The sequence below is a fragment of the Micropterus salmoides genome, unplaced genomic scaffold, assembly GCF_014851395.1.
Source record: "Micropterus salmoides isolate LMB-PRFRI ecotype aquatic unplaced genomic scaffold, ASM1485139v1 Ms_hic_scaffold_6, whole genome shotgun sequence".
Classification (NCBI taxonomy): domain Eukaryota; kingdom Metazoa; phylum Chordata; class Actinopteri; order Centrarchiformes; family Centrarchidae; genus Micropterus; species Micropterus salmoides.
In genome coordinates this window covers 27,380,901-27,408,590 of record NW_024044348.1, presented here as the reverse complement: position 1 = coordinate 27,408,590, position 27,690 = coordinate 27,380,901, and the positions used below count along the sequence as shown (strand labels likewise).

Below are 27,690 nucleotides of genomic sequence, written 5' to 3'. Positions count from 1 at the left end.
ATCTGCCACTTGTAACTGGCATTTAAATCCACCATCCAAAAGATGCATGTTGCCAATTCAAAATCAGTCTCCACATGAGCATTCCCTTAAGAGCGGCCAGCAATACATTTCCCACGTGCTGTTTGCCTACCAGCCTTACGAACACAGATAATTTTGTAGCTAATTGAGAGGATGCCTGACTTAAACAGTATATGTAACAAAGGGGAATTCAGCCCTCAAAGGCAGAGACATCAGTCAATCATGTTGTCGAGAAGGTGAAGGGGTGGGTGGGGATGCCCTCGAGAAATTCACTGAGGGTGTGCTCTGCGCTGGGAAGACAAGTAACCCAACTGAGGACAAGGCTGGCATTCTACCTCGAGCCCAAAAGTCCATCTAAAGAGAGAAATCTTACAATGCAGCATTTGTCTTGTTGCCAGCTGGAGAACAAGCTCTCCATAGACATGTTGATATGAAACACTGTGCGCATCAACTTTAAGCTTGGAAGATTACTATAAAAAAATCTTATTTTAAACTGGCAAAGCAGAAAATATGATATTGGATTATATCAATTTATTTAAAACTGGGAACTGAAGTTATAATGCAACCATTTGCAGACAGTGGCCTTGCAAAATAAGTATATACTGTTATTACTTATGAAGCATGAAATCCCATGCGTTTCATTATTCCTACACAAATATAAACACCAACAAGTTGACGGTAAGGCCTTGTTCAACAGCGTGCAGTTCATGCAGAGTGCATTCAACAAACAATCTAATTTAGCAGTAAACTCTGCAGCCATGGTGATCATACAAAGCTGACAACCAAATCTGAGCATTGCAACTTATGACTTAGCACCACCTCCGCTATTGCCTTCCACGACCCAAACCACAAATATACTCCTGATAGACATAAGCCTTCTTAATGAGTTAATATAATGTGTTTTCCATGGATAGGTGGTCTTTTTTTAAATACAAAGATTGTCCCCTCACCACCATCACACTATAATCAGGACACTAAGAAAACTACTACTATTGCTAAACTAAAAGTCGAGCTAGCAGAGAGCTTATAGCATGCAGCCGGTGGATGGCCTCTCTCCAACAATCTCCACTGCTCATAACTCTACTGAAAATGTCCACCAGATGAAGTCACCGGGAGGCAGCTAACGTAACTACTGTACACTTGATGCTTGCTGCATTAGCGCACACTACCCATAGCACGGTGTGCATATCAAAGACCATTTTCAGCCACTTGATTAACAATGAGCTTTCCACATGTAATGTAAGCCAACTGCCATACTCATAACACCGCCTTCAAAAATGTTTACAGCTCTACATAGCAGAGTACTCTGTTTGAGTGGTGTTTCATCTTCTTCTTTCTGTCCCCATTTTCTGCTCTGAGAGGCCTGGCAGCACTCCCACCATATTCTCTCCCTTAACTAATAAACAAAGAATGGTTTCCCTTATATAGCTCTATTCAAACTCTACAACCTCCACAAGCAACATCAGAGGATTGCAGGGAGTGCAAGCAAGTCTGTTTCAGACAGAAAGGTTTCGGCCAAGGGCAAGGAGCACTGACAGTATGATTGTGTAACAGTCATACATTAACAGCCACTTAAAATGCTATTTCTGGTGCCACCCATCTGCAGAATTTCGCAGCGTCAGTATGGATATGTTTAAGAGAGATACAAAGCGAGACACAACGAACACAAAACTATCTGAAAAGAAACAAGAAAATGAAAGAAAAAAAAGACTGTTCAAGGAAAACTGTTCAAGGATGATTATTTCCAAACAGTCTCTCAAGAGAGATGAGGGACGAGGCTCATCCTGTCAGTACAAAGTGTTAAAGCATTTTCACCTGCTTGTGGCCAAGTGTCACCATGTGTGACAACATGCACTCTTCACACTGAAATATTGAACAATAACAGAGCAAGCTCAATACTAATCACCGTGAATAAAACAAGAAAAACATGAATAAAAAAAATTCACAAAAAGAACCAGCAAGCATCTGTCAGATCTGTCATGTCTGATCTTTTTTTTTTTTTTTTTCTTTTCTTTAAACCTGTCCTGCCTGGTATAATGTAGTGAGTGTGTGTGTGTGTGTGTGTGTGTGTGTGTGTGTGTGTGTGTGTGTGTGTGTGTGTGTGTGTGTGTGTGTGTGTATATATATATAGTGTAGAGTATAATGACCTGGATACCATATTGTGCCAGACAGATTTTACTTTAACAAGAGAGTATTAAAATACTCCTTTGTCTGTTTTATTATTTATTTAATTATGTATTGATTTGTTACCGGGCCGGACAGGGGGGCAGACACGGGGATGGGGGGGCACAAACAGACAGCACAGAGAAAGGACAACACCTGTATGAGAAGGGGGATGGAAGGTGGGGACAACAGGGAAAAGCTGTGGGAAACACCAATTGCAGAAAGCAACGAAACCTGCAATAGAACAGAGAGGGGGGCTTGGGGAGGAGAAAAACAACAACAAACAAACACAAACAAAAACAAACAATAAAAATAATAATAGAATAAAAGACAACCAGCCAAACAGCAGCAATAAACAGCTGACCTAGTAAGACAACTAAGAGAAAAATGAAAACAAGAAACAGTCCAGCACACTAAATAAGCAACACAACACGGCCACGAGAGCTGGAATAATAATAAGAATAAGAAAAGCATCAGGAATAGTTCTACCAGGGACAACCTAAGTTTGCTTGTGTCTGTGTGTGAGACTGATTGTGTCTGTGTGCATGTGGGTGAATGTGTCTGTATGTGTGTGTGTGTGTACATGTGTGTGCGCATAAGCCTGTTAAAGAATGTAGTTGTTAGTGAGAGTGGGACGCCACGACTGTGCCACACCTACCCCAGCAACAGGCAGGCAAGAACCCCAGTAGCCAATAGGGGTGGGAGAAAGAAAAAGAATAAAATCAATCAAAAAAAACCAAAGACTCCCAGATGCACCGCGATGCAAACACAGAACTCCCAGATGCACCGCGATGCAAACACAGAAGACCCCGACCCAAATGCCAGTTGACAACGTAATGCCGACAGAACGCAAAAAGCGTAACCCGCGGAAGAGCAGTGCCCGGACCGACCGACCGCGGCGCGCACACAACATAGACCAGTGCCCCCCCCCCCCCAGCACCCCACCGCCACGCAGCAAACAACCAAAATGCCCAAATGCCACGCAATCATCAACACCAATGCACAAGTGACGAGCCCAACGCGCACACTGCGCGAGCACGGCGACACCCAATGCCTAGCTGCCCCCCGCGAATCCCGCGTGCGAGGTCGGGCAAGCGAGAGAGAGCAAACGGAACAACACAACAGCGAAAGCCAGCGGAGAGAAACCCCAGCAGCAAGTCCCAGCCTGGCAGCAAACGCGCCGCACAGGTCACCGTGCACCCGCCAATAAAAGTCCGCCGTCCCCCCAACCCCCGGAAAAAAAAATAAGGCCGCCGGTGCCAGCCGACATCCCCCATGCCCAGCATGCCCCCCGGCCGCCGGGCAACACCAGCCAAACCAGCAACGAGGCAAAGTCAACTAGCTCAGCTGCATGCCACCAACAACCCACCCACCCGTCAAGGGCCGAGAACTCCAGGCACAAACCCAGAACAAACCGGATCACAGCCCTGCCCCGCACCCACACTGCACATCCCGAAAACTAACTATATACCTCAGTATCCAGAGGGGTCCAACAACTGGCCGAAATGGGCAAGCACGGATCCGAGGCCAACGAAGCAAAACAGGGACGCAAACAGGTCCCTCCAAGCCAATGAGGAAATGCCTCCCCTGGACTCCAATGCACAAACTAAACGCCCAGCAGCCATCCAGAGACCCTGCCCAGGGAAAAAGCATAATGCATCAAGATGCATCGACAATCGCCCCACAATCCCACCGCAGCCCACCAAACCGCAATCGGATCAACCCGCGCAGAGACCCCCACCCCTAGAAGCCAGGACACCCTGCGACCCCCCAAAGCGCAAAGGACCCCAGACCGCATGTCCCGGGGGGAAGCTGTACCCCACCCCAAGGAAGAACAGCAGAAAGCCGTGCCGGGAAGCTTCCTGCCGCCAGGGAGCGATAACGCGGGAGAACCAGGCCAACGGTCCCCCAGCCCAGCCAGAGGCATCCCTCCCTACAGTGCAGGCAGTGACAGCAGCCCCCGAGGCCGATCTCATCCCCGGACAGGGGCCCGCCCCCCCCCCCCAGTCAAGCACCTCCAAGGAGGAGCACCAAAACCTACCCCGACAACACCGGCCATGCGCCCCAGAGACTCCCGAATGCCCCCACCGTGAGAGAGCTGGCAGGGGGAAGCAGCGGGAGCCTCACCTCTGCCGAAGAGTCATGTCATGTCTGATCTGTATGGGCTTAAAGCGAACGCTGTCATTTTGTTGAACTGTCTTGTCAGAGAACAATATCCTTTTTAGTTGAATTTTCCAGCTAATCATTTTCAATTATCAGGCAAAATTTTGAGATGCCAAACAAATTCAGATACAGAATTCAACTGGGTGTGGCATAATCATTTATACAATTTTGCATATCAAGATCAGATAGGGAGTACTAAGCAGCCTGTGAAAACTGTTGTATAACAATATATTTCATGACTGTGGACGAAACCTTTCACAGTCTGAGAAAATAACCCGAGTGATGTCATCAGCGTTATATCAGCCTGGGCTTGGAGACTACACGTTTTTAACGGGCAGCCTGTTTTACAAAGTGGTGGCTTAGAGTATGAGAGACAAAGGACGGACTAAGGTGGCAGCACCATAAAGTGACATTTGCTTATCCATACGAAACAGGTGGGGCTGGAAGCTTGGTGGCGTAGTGACTAATGGCAGGGCTAGTTGGTGAACCGCTGTAGATGGCAAGCCAACTGTCTAATGGCTAGCGCTAGGCGGTAACAATAGCTGTGTCTACTGTTCTGTTTTCTTCCCGACACCATTTTGTTCAATAAAACATTCAATAAAAAGAGTGAGCTTGGCTCACACATTCAAAAGATGCATTTGTAAACAGACTGTCTCACCGTCAAGATGAGGTTAACTAAATAGCTAATAAACTATGATAACTTCCTCCATTTTGGACTTCCCGGCTCTCTGTTCCCCTCCATAGTCAGAATTGTCAAATAAGTTTTACAAATTCTAAAAGTGTTTTAGCGCTCGCTCTCTCTCTCCCCCTCTACCCCCCCCTCTCTCTCTCTCTCCCCCTCTCTCTCCAAGTTATCTAAGAAACATTTGTAGCAAGAATTTATCCTCATGAGAAAACCAAGAATAGATGCCCCAGGCTGCAGGACGGCTGAGGAGGAACGAAGGGGATACATTTCCAGCACTCACAGAATGTTCACTCACCCCTGCTCAACAAAGCACCAAGCTGCTCTGCGCTCACTTCCTGGGGAATTCCAGCACAGGATCATATTCACAAACCACAACATCACAGGGACAAAAATAATTTGATGAGTGATATAAATGTCAAAATTTATCAACAAAAAACAAACGTGTTGAGTAATGGGCCACCATTTGTTCATGACTTTGGGAATATATACAGTTCCAGCCAGCTGCTGAGGGCTTCAAAGCAACAGAGGAAACTTAAGATGCAGTTATGCATGATTTCATCTTTAAAATGCAAGGATGGGGCTAAAGTCTTCACTGGCCAATCAAAGCTGTATGCACTCATCCCCTTTCTTAAATTTTGGTTGCAGATTCAAATGATAGGGTTCAAATCCCAAGCGTGATTGTTCTTCTTACATGTGTGATGATATTCTACAATATAGATATGGTGTTAGACTGCACACATTAGGTTTTCTGATAGTACTTAGAGCGACAGTTACACACATGCAAACACACTTCAGATAGGATACCAAAAATAACTACAAAAAGTAGAATTTGGCATCAAGTAGTGAGTGAATCTAAAATAAAGCACTTTGCTCAGGGGCACTTGCTGTGGTGGAGAGAGTGTTACATGGTTCACTTCCAGGCTGCAAACTCTCTGGCTCGGTCTGCGGAAGCAAACCAGCAATCTCCTTGTCATAGGCATACTTCTGTGACCTTTAGGTAACTACTGTATTTCCTTTGGTTATTTTGGCAAGATCAAATAACCCCGAGCAGAGAGAAGAGGAAGGTAGATGGAAAAATGAATGTAACTACCCAGAGCAATAGAAGTAGCAATAAAGACTCCAAGTAAAAATTACAGGGTGTCATATTGTAACATGGTCTCATACAGCCAATCTCCATTCTGTTGCAGTGTGCGGTGAGAGCACCTGACACCTGATTAGGTTACACTTCTGCCCTGGTGACTAAGAGGCATGAGCCTCGAGGTGGCAACCATGGCAGCAGGGATTTCTGCCAGAGATGCACTCCAGTAATAGCTGAAGAGCTCAGCTGCAACCTGAAACACATTTCAGAGCAGATCCACTTTCAGCCTGGGGTCAAGATGACTGTTCGCTTTAGCCAAAACCCCTTTAAAATTACATGCCGAGGTTCTGAAGTCAGCCTGGGTTTGGCCCAACAAGTAGTGATCCCCCTTACAGATGTTTGTGTAGAACTAAAATGATCTTTATGTCTGTTAGATTATGCAAGCTCAGATCACAACTAAGCAAAGCTACATTTTACAGTGGTAAGGAAGCAGTTTCACCACTTACAAATCCAACATTTATCAAAATCAAAAAAATAGTATTTTAGCATACATGCTCAATATTAGCATAATAATAAGGAAAAAGAAATTTGGTGCAGTCAACACAGACCAATTAAATACAGTTATTAAAATGACCAGAATAACCATCCATCCATCGTCAACCGCTTATCCTGCATACAGGGTCGCGGGGGGCTGGAGCCAATCCCAGCTGCCATCGGGCAAAAGGCGGGTACAACCTGGACAGGTTGCCAATCCACCGCATCCCAGAATAACCAAAGGAAATGAAAGTCTAATGGCAATTTTAAAATCATAAGCAGACCGTAACAGAATTTTTGCTTGTGTTTACATATTTATAGCCAAAAAGCTGTAACAGATAGCGTGACAAGTAGTTCTGGGAAGCTAATAAAGAAGATACTTAAATTCAGGAATAGCTGGTATTCATTTCAAAGTTCCAAACTTAAACAGGAAGACTTCACCCCTTTCCCCACAGGGATCTTTCAAGTTTCATTTCCTATTTAAGCTAGCGTTATCTTCTGGAGTTTGACAATATGATACATGGAACAGACATAACTCGTGTCTTCTTGAAGCAAACAAGCATGTGTGTGTTCTAAAGCCTAAGGACAACAGGTCGGCCATTTTTGTCAAGTCCTGTAGAAGTAATGCGAGTGTTGTTCAAGGATATTTTCAGCACAGAGAGATAATCGCTGCATTGAGAAAGGAAGCTCTGATCGTTCAAGTGCAGAGCAGTCTACAACTCAGTGTGGCAAAATGGTGAATTATCAGCTCATAAGTCACCAAACGCTGAATATCATTGTTTCCATGGTCCAAGCTACATGATAATATGAAACATGAATATGCAAAACTGTCCACCAATCTAAACCCATTACAATGTACAAACATCTGTGGCCAAGAACATTATCATGAAGGTGCTGTTCTACTGGGGTAACCTTCCAAATGAACAACTCCAATCAAAATGCCTACTAAGTCGTAGGCAGCATGAGTTTTCATCCCCCGTCACTATGACAACCATACAGGCTACTGCTGCTCAGCATGACCAAAATTTTGTATTTTTAAACCAGACCACTGACTTGCATCACAGCACACACATAACCACAAATGCAGACTGCTGCAGGGTACAGGCTGCTCTGATAGACTGCTCCTCCTGAAACATACTTCATGTTTAATTATAGTTTTTAAAAAAAACCAAAAAACACAGCAAACATTTCCTATCCTTGAGTCATACAAAGTATTTAAAACTAATCAATTAGCAAAAGCCGCTTGTGCAGAAATAGATCTTCATGTTACTGGCAGGCAACCAATGTACTGGCTTATATTTGTGACGCAATGAAGATTGGATGGTGGACTGAGTGGGAAGCAGGCAAACCAGAACTCAGTGGGAGGTGGGAAAAACAGAAAGTAGATGGGATGTGCCAAGGAGGCAGCCTCTGCTCCTGCATCCATCCAACAATGACCAGCATTACCACCTGAGAAACTTTGGTTGAATGCTTAACTAAAGCTGATGATACACGGAGCAACTTTTAGAGCAATCGTGCAGGGCAACGTTGCCGTCAATGGTAAAGAGTAAAGATTACTACCATAATCCCCTTCCCCCACCACTCCGCAACCCGCACCACCGCTATGCGTTCAAAACATAGTCGGACTTGCCACTAGCAAAAATTGCTCCATGTATCATCAGCTTATTGATGGACTGGATGGACAGAATCTCAGCATAAATGGCTACAGTTTACACTCTGTCCTTTGTTGAACAATACTGTTCTCCTTCTGACTTTTACAAAAATTAAGTTTAACTCAAAAATGTGACTCGCTGCCTATTTCTAGATTGTGGTTTGGAGAAAGAAGCATGAAAAGTGATTCAATGCATCTTCTGTCTCATACTGTCCAAAACTAAGTTAAGTACTGTACATTTGGGAGCAGACAGGCACAGGGGCCCCCTTTCTCACAGGAAGCCCTCCTTGGAATCTTGTGATTTAAAGTTACGCATGCCTTGGCCTGGTCACAACGAAGTATGAAGTTCTGTGATATTGAACTAGGCCAGACATTCCACCGCCTCTATTCAACCCCCCCCCCCGAAGAAGTCCATACATTAACACAACACAGCATTCCCAACAGTGTGTTAGCTGCAGGTAGAGTCTGCAGTTACTAGAAAATACTGACACTCAAGTGTAGTTGGAAACTAAATCTGTAATCCTTAAGATTTCAGTCCCACTTGATTTGGCAACAACCATGGTTACCGTAGTAACAGCAAGTGTGGTTTAACAGCAAACACACTTGTTAAGCAGCTACTCTGTCAGAAATACAACAGAAGAGCAATTGGTCTATCTGTTTACAGTGCAAACAAACAAACTCACAATGTATACATATGTGGGCAATTTGAATCGAAGGCATGAATAGCAGACTCCGCCATTCAGACTGTATAGAAATCTATTTACGGAGTGTAAATACACTGAATGGCTACAACGGGGGAGGAGCAGACATGCATAAACAGTAGCCTAAAATCAAAATGGGGTTAGATTTCATTATTTTATTTATTATAGGAGCATGTGTGCATCCAGCCATTGACAGGAATTTTTGCCTGAATCCACTATGAGAGAAGAGGAGGGTGTGGTGGGAAAAGGTATATAACAGCAGATCAATCTCACAAGAACCCATCCCATATATTGGGAATACTGAGGAAAAGTGAGAAATTCTAACATTTAACGGAAGTATTTTATTAAAATTATGCTAAAATCATACCACCAACCCTAAATGGCATACAGACACCAATCAGCTACAACATTATAACCACTGACGGGTTAAGTGAATAACACTGATTATCTTTTAACCATGGCACCTGTCAGTGGAGGGGATATATAAGGCAGCAAGTGATCATTTTGTCCTCAAAGTTGATGTATGAGAAGCAGGAAAAAATGGGCAAGCATAAGGATTTGACCAACTTTGACAAGGGCCAAATTGTGATGGCTAGAGGACTGGATCAGAGCATCGCCAAAACTACAGCTCTTGTGGGGTGTTTCTGGTCTGCAGTGGTCAGTACCTACTATAAAGTGGTCCATGGAAGGAAAAGAGATGAACCGATGACAGGGACACTGATGCACATGGGGAGCAAAGGCTGGCCAGTGTGGTCCAAGCCAACAGACGAGCTACTGTAATTTGCTGAAAAGGAAAATGCTGGTTCTGACAGAAATGTGTCAGAACACACAGTGCATCTCAGTTTGTTGTCTATGAGGCTGCATAGCCACAGACCAGTCAGGATGCCCATGCTGACCCCTGTCCACTGCCAAAAGTACCTACAATGGGCACGTGAGCATCAGAACTGGACCACGGAGCAATGGAAGAAGGTGGCCTGGTCTGATGAATCACGTTTTCCTTTTACATCCAATGGATGGCCAAGTGGTGTGTCACTTACCTGAGGAACACATGGCACCAGGATGCAAAGAAGGCAAGGCGCCAGAGGCAGTGTGATGCTTTGGGCAATGTTCTGCTGGGAAACCTTGGGTCCTGCCATTCATGGAGATGTTACTTTGACAGGTACCACCTACCTAAGTACTGTTGCAGAACATGTACACCCTTTCATGGAAACGGTATTCCCTGATGGCAGTGGCCTCTTTCGACAGGATAATGCGCCACAAAGCAAAAATGGTTCAGGAATATTTTGAGGAACACAACGACGAGTTGACTTGGCCTCCAAATTACCCAGATCTCAATCCAATCGAGCACCTGTAAGATGTGCTAGACAAACAAGTTCGATCAGTGGCAACTCCAACTGGCAACTGTTTCATGTGTAGTTTCGCATAATTTCCCATATAACTTTTCACATGTGTTTTCTTGAGAAAACGTGGTTTGGAGACCAGCCGTCGGATGACAGTCATCAGCTCGTGCAGTGTGTGACCCCGCTGCCAATTAGTCACGTAGTGTGAACGCCACGACTCTAAGACTCCCATCACAAGACAGCAAATTGTGTGGTTTGAACAGCGCGGTGATCTGCTGATGCTGAAAGTCATGTAGTCTGCACAAGTTTTTTGCAGGACTTGAAGGATCTGCTGCTAATGTCTTGGTGCCATATACCACAGCACACCTTCATAGGTCTAGTGGAGTACATGCCTCAACGTGTCAGGGCTGTTTTGGTCGCAAAAGGGGGACCTACACAATATTAGGCAGGTGGTCATAATGTTATGGCTGATTGGTGTTTACTTTAGCACTGTGAAGGCAAGTTTTCTCATTCAAGAACAAAGGAGGTAGAGCGGCTCATCAGGTGCCAGATATCCAGATAGACATGATGCTTCTATAGATATGGATGCTGCAAATCAGGCTATCCTGGCTAAAACCACTCACTACATTCTCATGATTAAAAACCTTAATTTCATCCTCAACTCCAGATACAACCATTATCAGTCAAATAAACAAAACGATGGCAATTATATTTGCCAATTTTGGCAACTTGAAAGTTGATGCCTAGTTACCTTGTAACCACTTCCAAACATTTATTTAAAACTCCAAAGCTCACCTGGGAAACAAGCACCATAGACACTGATTCTTCACCCAGTTACTGCTGCATCAACTGCTGATAAAGTTTAAATCAGTCAGAACATTTGTGGACACTCTTTGGCAAATGTTATTTAACTAACATACAGCTCAAAGTTTGTCTCCTCCCCAGCTTCCTTCTACCTGTATGAAAAAAGCTTCTTCATCACATCAACTTTTGAATAAAAAAGGCATACAGATCACAAGTGTAGTATTTCCTTTCCCTTACACCAGCCCTTAACATCTCTACCCTATATTTTGTGTACCCCACAATATTGGTATTGTATGGACCATATTTGGCAGAGCAATCTGAGTATGGCAACAAACTGTTGGCTCCCCTCCCATGGTCCAGTGCATTAAAATTGTGCCTCTTGTGATTAAAGTGTCATTATGGGTTGCTCATTACTTCCCCTCTGTGGTCACTGGTGACAGCAAATGCCTGTTTCCATGCAGAACAAAGGGACAGATCAATAAATTAGCCATGTACTGCTGATGAGTAACCCCTCCACTACTGAATTAGATTGGCCTTGAAGGTCTTTAAAAGCCAGAAGCACATGGCCATTGAAAGTTAGCCATCCAAAGCTAGACCAAGGTGAGCGACTATGGAAATCAGTCAGTAAATTGTTTGTTTTAATATCTTAATGTTAGACATTTTAATGGCAAAGGGGGTATGGACTATAGGTTATGCTAAAACACTTATTTAAAGATTGATTTGCATTCCTTATATTAATGCAAAGAATACATAAAATGCTTTCAACTGTCTCTGTGTGCAGACTTTGACATACTTTCCTGAAGAACTCCTCTGTGATTCACACTGCTTCCCCATTCCTGCCACTGAATTTCAGCACTAAATGACTGAACAGCAACAGAGTAAAGCATGTATTTGTTGATCACTCTGCTTTGAGAAGATTGGTTTCAAACTACTAATAGCATAATAGATGCATAAACACATTCTCCAAAAAGGTCAGTGCAGTTGCTAATCCAGTGGGGCGAAAAAAAAACTTGTGATTGCTGCTTTTAATGTCAGGAACACCAGATAGAGTTCGGTTATTTTAATAAATGATCGGCGCTGTCGCTGGTGGCAGAGCCGCATACTAAGTAGCAGCGGCGGCAGCTGATAGTAACAGTTAACTTTGAGACTTGAGAAAAATGACATTTTCGCAGAGATGAAACAGAAGCACAGGGGCCCGGCTCATTAGACGAGAACTGCCATTTTGAAAGGACAGATTTTAACATAGGGCAACTTGAGGAGATGGGATGACATTCATGTGCTGCTGCAATTTTCTTTACACCTTTATTAACGATAGATTTTTTTTTTGGGGGGGGGGGGGGGGGGGTATATTTAATAACTGCCAGCCATTCCCACAAGAAATGCTGTCCTAAATGCCAAATAGATCTCAACACACTGACTGATGTTTGACATACCTAGAGGATGTGTAACAAACCAGTCAGAGCAGAGCACTCGTTCCTGAAGCATTACACACACACACACTGGAGCCTTCAGCCTATGAGGCCATGTGTCTTTCTCTGACAAGCCATGGTCTAGGCAGCCAGAGGGGGAGTGGGGAGTGTGTGTGTGTGTGTGTGTGTGTTGGGGCTCAGGGGAGGATTTACTTTTGCCCATGAAACTGCCAGAGAAACTTGCACATCAAACATTAGCAAGCATCTCTTGCTTCACAGATGCCCCCATTCTCATATGACCTGCCAGGTCTGCCTCCTAACCAGCTCACAGTTCCACACACCGACACTCTGAAACCCACTGATTCACTCACTGCAATGCTAGTATGGAGTGTCTTGATCATTGAGTACAAACTTGCCACAGGAGCAAGTCACCATTCAACTCACTTCCATTTTTATTTTATTTTTTTAATATCACAAGCTTCCCTGCAGTAATAACATACACCATGCGATCAGTAGCCTGTTAATAGGAGAATATCAGAGCCTTGTCTTTCTATGAAGGGGTGTGGCAGCGGAGCCGAGTCAGCCATCCTCACAATTCAAACAATATACCCTGGAAGGATAGCTGCTCCTGCTGCAGCAGAGTAGCCGTACATTCTACTACATGTCGCATTTTACAGTCCCCCACCACCACCTTGACCGTGATTGGCACGGGTGCACGTAGCCAATTGCGACCACATGCACGTACACCAGTAGAAAACACGCTGGATAAATCTGGAGATAACGCCCACGGCTGAAAACGCAGGTTCCTCTGCAACCTTATATGATATTTAACGGGTTGGTGAGTGAGGCTGTAATGATGTGTGGGTTTGTCTTTCACGGCCGGGTGCTTTTAACCAAAGCGGTTTACACCGATGTGGTTGCCCTTAAATCTGTGCATTTCACATATTGCATTCTTGACTGCGCCTTTTTAGGAGGAGGAAAAAAAAGTTGGAAACAATTGCCTGTGGCATTAGTGGCAGCTTGACTGAAATGGTAACTTAACATGGCGGAGGCTGGTTTTCCGTGGCCAGTGCAAGGTAACCTCCGTGAACTCTCCATGCCTCTTTGACTCTGCACACCCACCTCAAACCAACCCTCTGATGTCCACATGCTGAATCCTGCGGCTTCAAAAAACCCTCACCGAGAGACCCCCTGCAGCAGCCCGGTGCTCTGTAAAGTCGCCAAAAACCCAAACCGATGCCACTGGAGAAGTCTACAATTCAAGACTCCACAAGTTTCTTTGATTCAAATGAGCGCCCCAGCCTCTGAAACGCAACTTAGCCTATAGCAGCGACCCATTCAAACGCCAGAAGTAAAATACAAAGGCTCCCATCCAGCAGACTGGGAATCACGCTGGGCTCTCTCACACACGGCGTGCGGGTTTATTATAAAGATCTGGTCGGAGAGAAGGTCAGAGGGATCTCTGCGTCTGCTGCGGGGGAGATGGGCAGCAGAATAAGACGATTATAGGTTTGTTTACCTACCTTCAGATACTCTACTGGAGCATTTCAAGTGAGTCAGCCCTGAGAAGATGCACATTCGCCGACAGTCCCGCTTCTCAGCAGTAAAATATCCTCAGCGTTGAGGGGAATTTTCCAAGTGGCCCGGACAGTGTGAGAGCAGCAGCGGCACTGTGTGTGTAAATGGGGAGGGGGGAGATAATCCCACGGTGGAGCAAAGAGGAAATGCGTCATTATTAATGGCCCAAACGCTTTGTAGTCCATCCATATACCTCCGTTGTCCACAGGGACTACAAATGGGGGTGAATTAAAAGATTTATTTTTTGACGTGGGATACCTTTAAGAGTTACCTCACAGGGTGTGTTATGTGTTTTATTGATTGTCACCAAACTATTATGTTAAGTTTGGTCAATAAGCCCTCTAAGTATTGGTTTTCAAGTTCATCCTTGGTGTATGTGCACAGGAGGCTTCAGGTTTCCACATAACCCTTGTGTAACTTGCATATTGGACCGTGATTGGCTTCCAAACTAGTTGTGATGTCACAAAATCCTGCTCGTACATACACGTGTTAAACTGAGATAGAGAGAGAGAAACTTCCCCCTTCAGAAGATAAATGTGAAAACAGCCGCCCAGCAACTGCCTGGAAGTGGGACACTTGATAAGAGTTCATTATTATTTAACTTTTTCAGGGGTCAGTTGGATCGAGGGAGGACAAAAATATAAACCGAGGGACTGGAGGCATTTGCTTACTTGCTGTAAGTGGACACTGGGTCCTTGTTGTCAGGGGACAGTTGGGTGAAATGTGAACCTAAGGGGGGCAATGCTTAAAGATGTTGATCCGAGCCTTAGCAGGAAAATCACAGCTAGATTCCAGACATTCTGATGGAAGCCCCTTTTTACTGTCAGGGCCATCAACACGTCTGTCTGCTTCTATAATCTCTATACTATACTATACTACACAAACCCTCATAAACCACCAGGTATGTAACACGACTGACCTTTTCAAAATAAGAGCACAACTGTCTACTTTGTTTTCATCTGTCCATAATTCCTGAAAAACTAACAAAAATAGTTTTAAACAACACCTCCAGAACCAGTTTGCATAATATCAGGGTCACAGGAAATAGTAGTACCTTTGAAATAAGATCCCAAAGATTTTCTTCACTCTGGCAGATTCTCATGTTGACACTTCTGCGGTTTCCTTTCAACAAGCATCCGCAGGCAAGGACGAGGGAAAAAATCCTTTCAAGTACAGCAGACCTACCACATTAACAGTACAGATGTCAAGTTTCGGCCTGTGTTCAACTTGACAAGAGACTGATGATTAGTGCTGCCGTTTGACGACGTGTTTCTATACTTCAAACCTAAAAGGAACTGGTGGATTCCAGTAACCACAAACCTTTCAGAAACTAGAAGGTGGGCTTGTGACTGCTTCCAAAAGCGGACATATGCCAAGATAATTGTTTTGAGCACATAGCACAAAAATCCATCAACTGAGCAGGTAAAGCACAAAAGCTGAAGTCAGACAAATGCCACCACCTTGTGGTTAAACACATGCTGTACAAATTACAGGAAAAAACATAACCACTTCAAATTGTTGGATGGATCTTCGAAAAATTTAGGATTTGTCAATATGATAATATCAGTTATTGTAAGACACATAAGATATGTTATTGTAAGATACATTCCACTTTCTAAATACTGTAGTTTCAGTGCAATATGCTAATGTAGGAGACACAGACTGTAGCTTAATTTAATACCATATCCTGGAAGGTGTTTGGTTAGGTGTGATCTAAAGGTCAACAGGTTGTACTGTATTTGTGTCTTTCACTGAAAAGCTATCTAGTCATCACATTACACAGTTCCACTGAGAATTACTTCAATCTCACCAACCAGGCCAAATTCTGTTTTCAGTATTTCGATTGGTGCTTGCACGAAAAGATTTTTGCGTCCAAAAGAAGTCACAGCAGGGCCAACACACCTCTTAACAACAGGCTTAGGCAAAAGAAATCATGCTTTTGCTACAAAGAAAATGGCTAATTGTTCAAAGGTCACACATTTCCAAGTTTCTTAATTAAATAGTTATTAGTTCATAGATAAATAAAACAAGGTGAGAAGGATGTGCAATTAGATTTTACTTTGAAGTTGACGCACTTGAAAATGTTGTAATAGAAGCATATTAAGGCATTGCTGAACATATTAATCTGTACAAACATTTACATTAGAAAATATAGGCAAAAATGTTGACTAAATAATTATATTCAGACATAAAGCACAAACTGTGCAATTCCCACTGATGGACAAAGCATGGTCTTTATGTTAGTGCACTGTAAATATTAGGACTAAGTACTTATACCAGAGCTAAGTTAATCCAGGTACCTTGGCAAATGACTTGACAAATGGTCCATATTGGGAATATCTGAATGACTGTAGGGTAAAAACATTTGCACTTATTTTAGTGTAGGTTCCAACCCCTGTAAGGTCAACCACAACTGAGCAATTCAATTCTCCATTCTTTCAAATTAATTTTCTACTGTAATTCTGTTTTGAACAGATCTTGCATATTGCCGACAATATTTCGCACATTCACAGTTTGTACACCACGCATAAAGAAGCATATCCCACCAGAGGGGTTTCCAATTGCAAAGATACAAAAAGCACGTCTACTCCTCAGCCTCCACTACTTTGGGTTTTGGCTCATGTATACCAGATTCCATCCCTGGCAAACACGTTCTCCGACGTGCAGCAGTCTCAATCTTCTGCACCAGCTCCACATCCCACGGATGAGCGACAAAGCTGAGCACCTCCCCGTCCTCCACCCCTCCTGCTCTTCCCACCCTCCCTGCTCTGTGGATGTAGTCTGTGTGGGATTCTGGGAAGTCATAGTTGACAACTAAGTGCACTCGGGAGGTGTCCAGGCCACGTGAAGCAATGTCTGTGCATATCAACACATCCACCGTGCCCTTCTGGAAGGAGCGGAAGATTCCCGCACGCACGGCAGCGGGCATCTCCCCTTGCAGACGCGCGTGCTGCACCCCCATCTCCTCCAGCGAGTACCCCAGCCAGTTGACGGTGGCAGACTTGTTGCAGAACACCACAACAGCGCCCCCTCCTTTCTCCTGTTGGAGCAGCTTCAGGGCTTGGTGGAGCTCCAGGACCTTGTCCGCACCCTTTACCTTCAGGAATGTCTGCTTGACATGTGGCATGAGGAAGTGCAGCATCTTGCTCTTGATGACCACCATGCTGCCAAGGTCTGTCACCTGACTGAGCACTTCCCCGACACCACCAGGGAAGGTGGCTCCCACCACTAGCAGCTGGGCTTTATGTCCCGGGCCTCGTGTTTCCTTGGGATCACTAGCGATGTTTGTATGGAGCAGGATGTTCTCTAGCATCTCAGAGAAGCTGGGGTCGAACATAGTGTCAGCCTCGTCTATCACGAAGAAGCTCAGCTCACTCAAGTCCAGGCAGCGTCTCCGCAGGGCCTTCACCAGAGCACCGGGAGTAGCCACTAAAATATCCGGTTGATCCCCCTTGAAGACCACCTTGATGTGTCCTACACCTCGCCCCCCGCCCACAGTCCTCGTCAGCAAGCCAAACGGAGCACACAGAGTCCTGGAAACAGCCGCCACTTGCTCAGCTAGCTCTCTGGAAGGCACAAGGACGACAGTGCAAACCTTGTCCGCACTCTCAGTGTACATATCTGATTCCTTATCAGCCTTCAGTCTGTGAACAATAGGCAGGAGGTAACTCAGAGTTTTGCCACTGCCCGTCTCTGCAGCACAGAGAATGTTCTGACCTTTCATGACCTTTGGGATGGTCTGCAGCTGTACAGTAGTGGGCTGGGTAATGTTGATACTGGCCAAAACTTCCACCAGCTCCTTGCAGAGGCGGAAGTTGTTAAAAGTCACCGATGTTTTCTGTTCGACATCCTCCTTCTGATTTTCTGCAACAAAAGGTGCGACCGTCTTGATGTTGTTGATGGTGAAATAGTCACCGAACGATTTGTTATGTTTCCATCCTTTCGAGCAGAGAGCGGGCTGCTCGAACTTTCCAAGAATGTACCCGGCAGACTGGTTCAGATCAGGGTTCTTGCTCTGGATCAGGAGCTTGCCAGCTTTGACGGTGCTGATCTTGTTTTTTCCTCGAGTCTGCTTCACATCGTCGACGCGCTTCTGCATGTAGCGAGGGATTCTGATGACTGCGGTCTCTGCTGCCGTGGCTGCTGTTTGACAAAAGCGAGCTTGACTAACAGAGGAATGGACCCGACTGCAAGACGATAATTTACCAAACTCCGGACGGTAAATCCTACTGAAGGAGAGAGCTCTCGACGCAGCCAAACAGCCGACCTTCACGGAGTGCATTTTGGTGTTGAGCTGGTTCGCTTTCAGTTAAAAGTCAGCTGACACGAATAAAACCGCTAGAGAGCAGTCAAACCATGGAAATGAAACCAGTTTAGTGTACTCTGGTCCTTTAAACATCACTCTAAATGTTCTCAAAACACAGTAAATCTGTTAGCATCCTGTCTCACTTGACAGCAGGGTCGCCATGCTGTATTGGCGATTGTTGATGATGTCAGGAGGGCGTGGAGTGATGGCGTAGGCCCATTTAGAAAGGCAACGTTTAGATTTGTCTAGAATATAAAAATATTACCATTATTGTAAAAGAAAATCCCAAAGTCCACGACAGCTGTATAAACAGTACTTGAGAAAAGTACAAATGCAGTAGAATGAATACATTCATTAAACCAATTAAATGGACGTATAAATGCTGCAAACAGAAAAGGGTTTGACATCCTTTTTGTTCACAAAAGATTTTATCATTTTTAATGCAAAGTTCCCTGAAAAAAAATGAGGGAAGAGTTACATCTATGTATATAATTGCTGGCCAGTAATATCATTATGTTTACAAGGTATAATTATTTTGATGGTAAAAATAAAAAAGTAGTTTCGAGCAGTAAACTAATCGACCATCCCCAGACAAGTGTCCTTTTCTAACCTGATCACTGTGTTTGCTTTGAGGTCTTGCACTTTGCATGTCGCTCTAACTGTAAATCAATCAGCTGATCACTGCCCTAGTGAATCAGCACTGCCTGCGGTACAGTAATGTTAGAGATTGTAATAGATTGGGGAAGTGTGAGAAAGAGCACTGTCACTGACACAGAGTGACAGTCGATAACAGTCCACATGACTCTGGTCAGTCCTCTTCAGCACTGTAAATGCACTTGTATGAATTGTGACATTGCCCAAGAAAGCTGATTTACATTTTATCTGATTTATACAGAACTTCTTCATCTTGTCATGCATGTCAACATAGTATGTATGACTTACTTAACGGCAAAAGACTTGTCTGGGGTGAGATATCCCAGTGTTGCTGCTTTGCCACAGGGAGAGTAAGATAATAAGAAGGACACTAGGCATGGATCCAGAGAGGGTCCAAGTCTCTGCTGTGTGGCCCTCTCTCTTCAGCTGCCTGTTAGGAATGTTTTCATTCCTTTGTTTTGGTTCACACATCTTCCCATCATATTCTTTTCTGCAAAGGATAATTGCATTTATACACAGCACAGAAAAAAAAAACATCAGCCGGCTGCATCAGGCCTGTGGTCTCATCCAGCATTGATTATACATCACCTACCCTTTCCATGTGCTGAATGAATCGGCTCGCTGATTGATTTGCTGTAGCCTCAGAACATCACACACACTTTCTGAAATTGAATCTCTGTCACATGTCGGACAAAGCATTGCTGCGGCAGCTGGAATCATTCCCACTGCGTACAGTTTTTTTATGTCCAAACCCTGGGCTTGTGATTACCCAAAGAGAGGCAACTGTCCAGCTCACTCATTAGACTGAAGTCGATATTCAGTTTCACAGACTGAACATAAGAGGGCAGCATAAATCCACAAAGACGACTTCAAGTCCCAGGAAATCCTAATCAGAGCTGTGAAAGCAAATTTTTTGCACCTTCTTCGAAGTCTGCAATAATTGTTTAAAATGGTTTCAAAGGAAAGAAAATATAATGTTTGTCTAGGATTAATTATTCTTCAAAGTATACTCTGCATGTTGTTCACTATTCTGCTCTGCCACATTATCAGCATGCTGTAGTCTACAAGTCACTTACAGACAACGTAAGACACAGAATAAGAAACAAACTTACAGAAATGTTGTACTTTTCAGATGTTGAAGAATGTATATATAAACAAAAAATGCTTTTTCTACAAAAGTCTGTAATTGCCTAAGTGAGCCTTTAATTCCTTATCAGCTGACATTCTGGTACAGGACTGTGTTGACATTTAGTGAACATCGCTAGTGTTGCCATGGTGCTGCGTTGCATTTCTGCATTGTGTGCAAAACCCCAATCCTTGAAAGAGTGACACCTCTCAGAAAGGACCAGTGTGGGGGCAGATGCTGTTTTTCTTTCCTTCAAAACTTTCTTTACAAGAACATTATATCACAAACCACATCTAGAGCCTCCCACACAATTTGTTTTCTTTATCTTCTCCCTTCAAAGGTCATCTGCAAAGATAAGACAGGCAGGTAACCTGAATTAGACTCGGGTGGGTCTGGAGACACGATTGCTGCACAAGAGAAAGATAGGTCATATGTAATCATAATGTAATCAGAAGTCATATATAATATTTACAACAACAAAGTTGGTAAATTTGGAATTGTTTGGATTAATTACAACTAAAACCTTATCTTCTCCTTTAATTTTTAAGCAAATGTGGGTAGTAACTAATTCTTTGGAACTATTGTTATTATAACTGAGAAAGCAAACACTTTATTGTGCTTTAATGTGCATTCTTGAGTCTGTGTTTTTACTTTCATTCTTTAATTTAAGGGTTTTTTTTGGATGAAATGTGACTAAAATATGTTGCAGCAGGGCAAGAATCACAGCTCAGGAGGATATTCCAATTTAATTTGTTTTGCTTCTCTTTTCCATTGTCAGTCAATCTCATAGAAGAATTGATTATAAAGCTCAATCTAGAAAACCTCTTTGGAGAGTATCACTCAATATGGACTGAAATTGGTTGGTACTTATGTGCAGGCAGAGAATTACTTATCATGCGTGACTAACTAATAGTACCTGTTGCTCATAGTAGTCCCTAAAGTAGTTGCTTCTAGGTTACAAAACAAGTAGTATTTGTTATTTATAAATTATTATTAAGTCAAGTTACTACACGTGTCTGAGTAGAACACTTGTTGGTGAAATAGAATAATTTATATGATATTTGTTGCTAATCAGACCATTTAAAATGGGAGGATAACATTAAATTGTATAAAGTTTAGAAAGGAAACTAAAAACAGCTTTTGGTTTATATTCGGATCTCAGAGGGATTTTGATTGCACTCACATCAACCCTTACAGTATTGAGAAGAGCAAATTATCTGTTGGGACAGAATTGCCTCAGAAGATGGCATCTAAGTCAAAAATTGTTAAACTTTGTGCTTTTGCTTGGAAATTAAGACCACAGGAAATGTGATATTGATGCTTTGAGATGCATTTGTGAGCTAAGCGCCTGTCTGTACGCCCACATGCATCAAGCATAGGTATATGTAGTGTGGCTGTGTCAGAAAAATAAGAGGCTGTTGTCTGCTGCGCATGCAATTTGTGTTGAGGACGGACTGATTTACATCAAAATGTGCTCTTGCAGAAGTTATTTTTAGCAATATAATAAACAATCTTTGGTGCTTTTTTTACCCCTGGTACTGTGCATGTTGAGCGTTAATACAGAAAAACAAGCAGAGTAAATTTGATTTTTTTTTTTACACAAAGAAGTACTCATTGTTTCTTTTATTGTTTGTTTTTATTAATTCGACAGAGTTTTATAACTCTACTTATCAGTCTTGCAAAAACCTTTGGTGAAACATTAAAAACTTGGTTTATGGAGGCACATATTCTTTATCAGCCGCAACTCTGTGTGTGTGTGTGTGTGTGTGTGTGTGAGTGCATAGTACAGGTAGGGGGCATCAGATCAAGACTTTAAATACTGCAAATAATGTATTTAAATTCAGAGTTGCGTGTCCATAATATAATATCTCCAACAGGGTGAAATCAGGAAATTACCGACTGTTGAGTTGTCAGGCAAGACGATCATCAAAGCAGCAGAACATTAAAGCTTTAAAGTGCATCAACCTCTGTGTTGCTTGCCCAATACAGATTATCTTGCGAGGAGATTGATAGGTTGGATAGAGACACGGAGGTTAGAGAGAGTGGCCAATACACAAACAGATTTACTATTGCTTTATTCAAGACGCAGATTTCCATTTACCATCCTATCTCTGGTAAGAAATTGTGTTAAGACATTGTGATTTGAATAAATCAATGATAGAAATGACCCCCTCAGAGAAGGACTATACGGTGTGAAGTTCTGAATTATGCACAAGAAGCAAAACTTTATTATTATACATTATTAGCTTGTCATGTCAGAGTTATTTTTATTTAACACTGGCTAATTCAAATGCAGGTGCGCGGAGTACACATATATCTTTAAATGACAATATAGATTTACTGGCTTACTAGACTAAATGGTTGGCTCACAATATGTTCATCTTCTCAACCATTATCGCACCTTTGGTCAACATTTTAGTGTTAGTGTAGGTGTGAAAATACCCACCCAGTGCAAAACACTGTGCAAAATCACCATTTGAGTAGCTACATTTAGAGAAATACACTTCAAAGTGAGTGTGAAACACCCAACTTAACCCTTAGAATCAGGGATTAAAGTGGCAAATAACTACATTTACACCCTGTGCTCTGGGAACACAAACGACATTTTTGTTTTTAATGGCACTTGGTTTGAGGTACTATTTAGGCGGCATCCTCTCTAAATTATTCAGACAGCTATGATCAAGATGTCTATTGTCTGTGAAGATTCTCAGTCATCCAGGTCATAGTTATCCAACGAAGGTTATAGTCAAGGGCAAATGGACTTGGTTGAAGATACTGGAAGACGTTTCGTCTCTCATCCAAGGGACTTCTTCAGTTCTGACTGACTGGTAGGGAAACTCAGCTATTGTCTATTGTCTATATCTATCTATATAAGATGTCTATTCTTCCACCTACAACATAGCCCCATTCACAAGCCTAAATTAAGCTAGAATAGAATTGAATCGGTCTACGTGCTGACAGGCTCAAGAGATCTAAAGGTAAAAAGTGCATCATGTCATTCTGCTAACGAAATCCTGGTTTGGATTGGAACAAAGAGGCAGGGTTGAGGGCCATACGCAATCGGATGTAATCTAAAAGTGGGTGGTTGGAAGAGAAGGGAGAGCCAATTAAATAGAGACAGAGTGGCTGTTAAGACCTAGTTGCTGCAAGGTCAAAAGGTTTCTTACATGCAATTTTAAATGTTTGGACATTTTGCTTTGCAAAAACTGCTAATTAAGACAATAATATAATCAAAGGATTTTTAGTAAAAAAAGTTTCCTGTATATTCTCTGTCTACTGTTTTACTTTCCAGGCACCAAAGTGTCACTCTGGTTACAAAACATACAACACCTTGCAATATACGTTAGGCTGATATCTTGGTGAGTCTTTGATAAACTGTTCATTAACTCCATAGCTGAGGAGCCGTGTGTCTCTGTGCGTGTGTGCGTGCCTTGTGTTGTGTCTGCTGACGTCACCACTGGAACTGCCTTGTCACGCGGGGTTAGTAAAAGTTGGGATAGGATCTCCGGAGAGAGAGAGAGAGAGAGAAACAGACAGGAGGCGAGGTAGAGAGAAAGAGGGAACGGGACAATTAAACGGACAATTCAGTGGCTTTATAGCGGGCATTAAAGGCTGGCAGGGAAAGCGCTTCTGTGTTGTTGACTAGGTCGGGAGACGGAGAGAAATAGTAGTGAGAGACGGAGAGGCAGAGGGAGCAGGCGACTTTCTCTGAAGTTGAAGCCAGAATTTCGCCAGTGAACTGCCAGAGGAAGAGGAGCCAGCAAACGACCTGTGTTTTGGATTTGTCAAACGAGGGGAAAACACGGAGTTCGCGTGTGGCCAAAAGCCCGTGAGCTAGATGAAGTAAAGTTGAAGTTCGGCGTCGTGGCAGTCGGTAAATGTTGTGACATTTTAGGAGAGCATAAATTGCTCCAGCGGTCGACGGTCGAGTGGCGGGGTAAAAACCCGAGCTGTCAAACCCGATGACTACTGCAAACTGCCCCGGGAATGAGGAGCTGGACTTCAGACTGATATTCGGAGAGGACGGGCAGCAGCAGCCTCTAGGCCCCGCAGGTCAGTGTTTCCCCTCGCTCCGTTTCATCCTGCATGTTACTGGTAACTTAGTGAACTCTCTGCACAACGTGCTGTAACGTTACTCACCCAGCTAACGTTATTGCTGGCTTAAATTAATTCAGCCCGGCAGCTCTCTAACCCAATCTCGACACTGTGTGCTCAGTAAAAGAGGAACCGAGCCCAACAAGAGCGGTGTTTTTTTTTAGAAATGGAAATGAAAATAACACGCGTCCTTTCTATCGTGGTCGCTAATGTCCACAACACCAGCTGTAATTAGCCTGACATTGCTAGCAAGTTAGCACGAGTGCAGTTAGTGTCATATGCTAATTTAACTGCGGGTAAAAAGTTAAAACTTGTAAGTGCCTCCTGCAGATAGCTTGTCAACTGTTAACGTGAACGCCGTGCAACTTTGGCGGGACCGCAGCAGCTACAGTTAGGTTGGTGTGGTGCAAGTGAAGACAGAGAGAGAGAGGCCAGTTTGAATGTCACTGAAGCACATTTCTGCACATGCCAATGTTGCCAAAACATGCTGTTTACAAAATAAGTGAAACGTAGGACATGTCGTTGTAATGTTTTAATAACAATGTCAACTCTGTTATTTCACTGTAAACAAAGTCTTTGTTGTAGATATTTAATGTCAAGTGTACTTTGAGTAATAACATGTATTTATTTAATTCAACAAATGTCTAAAAGGTGTGCACAGCTACAAAAACAACACACCTCGCTACACTGTGTTTATGCACAGTTAATTACAGGTTCACAGCTTTATCTGATTCAGCTTGCTTCTATCAGGTCCAGAAAATGTTTTATTCAAATTGGGGGAAAAACAGCAATTTACAAAGGAAAGAAACTGTGTAATAAAAGTACAAATAAAAAATAAAATAAAAAAATTGAATCTTTAAATTTCTAGAAATCAATTTGCCATTAAAGTTATGGGTTATCCACTGTGGCTGCTTAAATGAACCTTTGTTTCATGTGCAAGGTGTCACAATTGTTAGAGACATAAGCAAAAGAGGTATAATCATCAAGTAGCTGTTATGATAGTGTACGCTTTCAGTATTAAGAAACCTTTTCTTAAAAACACGTGGCAAATAAATTATATACTGAACATGTTCTAAGCCTTTTCTTCTCTCACCCCCCAGGATATGTTGTCAGTAATGTGCTTTTTTACATCCAAGTTAAACAAAAAAGTTCAAACAACAGACTAAAAGTCATATATTGCTGCAATTCCAGGTGCACCAAACAACATGAGAATACTCAGAACTTGAAAATAGTCTTTGTCATGGTGGATCAGTGATCTCAGGTGCATACAATGCTAAATGAGATGCCTAGACGAGGCTCTTTGCCGCACGACACAGCCCTTCTCTCTCTCCCCCACCCACACCAAACTATCCGACAAAGAGGAGAACGCCTGACAAAAAGAACAAAACTCATAGGATAGTTATTTTCTTAAGAAGGCTATAATGAAAACTAATGTCGCAGTAGAGAATAGCAGATTATGCAATGTCTGGATTTATTAATTTGTCAGTTATATTATTATTATTAATTACAGAACAATCATATTTGTATATGTGTAACAATAGAAACAAAGTAAGCTATTTAATGTTCTTAAACACTCTTAAGAATATTATAGTGCTTTAAAATGGTTATTTAATTAATTAAGTAATTAAGAGAAATACTTCCTGTTAAATTACCTTGAGTTGTTGCTTGTAGGGATGCATTATATCGTTGGCCAGTTAACTAGAATCTTTCTAACAGTTTGGTAAAAAGATATGAGGTTCAAAACTGATATTAACATTGTGATATGTGGATAAATTAAGTTGTTATTCACAGGTGCATAATTGTGTGTTTTCATTTTGGCCGCACCAGGCGGTTTCTCTTTAGGCATGATGCCAAGCCAAATGCGAATGGGTAAAGTTCATGTCTGTTAGGATTGACAGGAGCAGATTTCACCCTTTTGATATTTACTTGTTGTCACTTGAGGCAACAGAATGACTTTCACGGATTCACTTGCTGTGGAGCGTACATGAAGTTACATGTTTGTTAATGAAGAGTCAATATGTGCTGATGTCTTTAAAGATTGCAGACATTTGAAACGGGTGAAATGTGAACCAATTAATCAGGAGAAGTACTGCTAAAGCAGGGATTTGCAGATCTCTGCACCTACCCACACAGTTGCAGACAAACAGGTACAGACTCAGGTGGTGTTGCAGTGAAATGATAAATATAGGAAGTGGTTGTTGACTTTTCGGGTTTGGGTTGTTTATTCAGTTAAAATGTGTTAATATATGTGAGTGATTTAAGATACAACAAAGGCCATAAGCTGGATTTAAACCAACAAAGTATTAATTTATGGCATTTGCATTGGTCTTTGAATCCTTGTTAAATCCAGCTTCTTCATTTGTTTCTGTCTTTGGGCCTAAACCATTGTAACCTGTGAATTCTCCAGCTGTGTCCTTTTCATGAAACTCTGGCGGAGTAATGGCTCCATGAAGGTTTGGCTTGAGAAATCTTAAATCAATTTTTCCTTCGATTAAAAAAGAAGTTTGATTTGGAGATGGGGCGAGGGGAAAAACTGCAGTTGGAATAAACGTAGGAATAAAAGAACCACTGTGCAAGTGGTTTTAATCTTGTCCGGACTGTATGACCCAAGGGGGGAGCCTGTCCAAATTAATAACTGGAGTGTAATACAGGATCACACAGCCAGAGAAACTGGGAGTTGCACACTCCTGAGTTGGTCTCCTTCTCTGAAGGAAAGGATCAAGTTGGGGCTTGTTTTTGTAACAACGTGGAGAACCTATACCGTGAATAACTGACTGGTTTTTAATCCACTGAGCTTCTTATTGTTGAATGCTGCTTGAACTGGGCTGTGATTGTTATCGTTTCAATATCTATGCAGCCAAATCTTCAGACATCCCTCAAAAGACAAATTAAACAACAGTGCCACATTTTCAAAATCTCCTTCAACACTTGCACCAAATGTAACTATGTTACAATAATGTACTTAACTTTCTAAAAGAGTGCTGTAATGAGCTGGTTACTCATGTTTATGAAAATTTCCTCTACCTGTTTGTAGAAATATTATTTTTATTATAATTTAATGAAGTTAACCCTACCTCTAGTGAATGTTGGCTTCCTGAACACTTTTACTCTAAGCCCAGCTGTCGGTTATCTTACCTTCTTTCAGCGTTTCTACTTGCATATGTGAATGTGATTAAAAATCAGTGTAATGATGTGGTGCAGTGTAACGCCGTGCCTGCTTACCTGTCTTTTTTGTTCTGCTCTTCTTTGTTTGTTTCAGTGTCTCTCTCTTTATTCTCTTGCTCTCTGGGTGTTTTCTTGATGCTCAGGAGCTGTAACAGACATTTCTTTGAGGTGAAATATTCCACTGTTCTGCCCAGAGGCACCGGGCAGTCATACTGTAAGG

General features: G+C 42.8%; 3 protein-coding genes across 4 annotated transcripts in view; 1 reads left to right on the top strand and 2 right to left on the bottom strand.

Annotated features, from left to right (window-relative positions):
• The window catches only part of tln2a (talin 2a), a 98,560-nt gene extending 84,326 nt beyond the window's left edge, over positions 1-14,234 (bottom strand). The window contains 1 exon segment of the mRNA XM_038700602.1: positions 14,070-14,234. The gene's annotated coding sequence lies outside the window, so the exon portion shown is untranslated.
• Positions 14,235-16,160: 1,926 nt separating this feature from the next.
• ddx28 (DEAD (Asp-Glu-Ala-Asp) box polypeptide 28) lies at positions 16,161-18,622 on the bottom strand. The gene has a single exon (XM_038700601.1). The coding sequence runs from the start codon at positions 18,404-18,406 to the stop codon at positions 16,709-16,711; it is 1,698 nt and encodes a 565-aa protein (XP_038556529.1). The 5' UTR covers positions 18,407-18,622; the 3' UTR covers positions 16,161-16,708.
• Positions 18,623-23,699: 5,077 nt separating this feature from the next.
• nfatc3a (nuclear factor of activated T cells 3a) overlaps positions 23,700-27,690 on the top strand; it is a 67,390-nt gene continuing 63,399 nt past the window's right edge. Inside the window, exon 1 of one of the 2 annotated variants that reach the window (XM_038700600.1) lies at positions 23,700-24,263. Coding sequence is in view for 1 of the 2 variants with exons in the window: in XM_038700599.1 (XP_038556527.1) it covers positions 24,173-24,263 (91 nt within the window). In the remaining variant the exon portion in view is untranslated. The remainder of the gene's footprint in view (positions 24,264-27,690) is intronic. The other variant, XM_038700599.1, reaches the window with a different exon arrangement.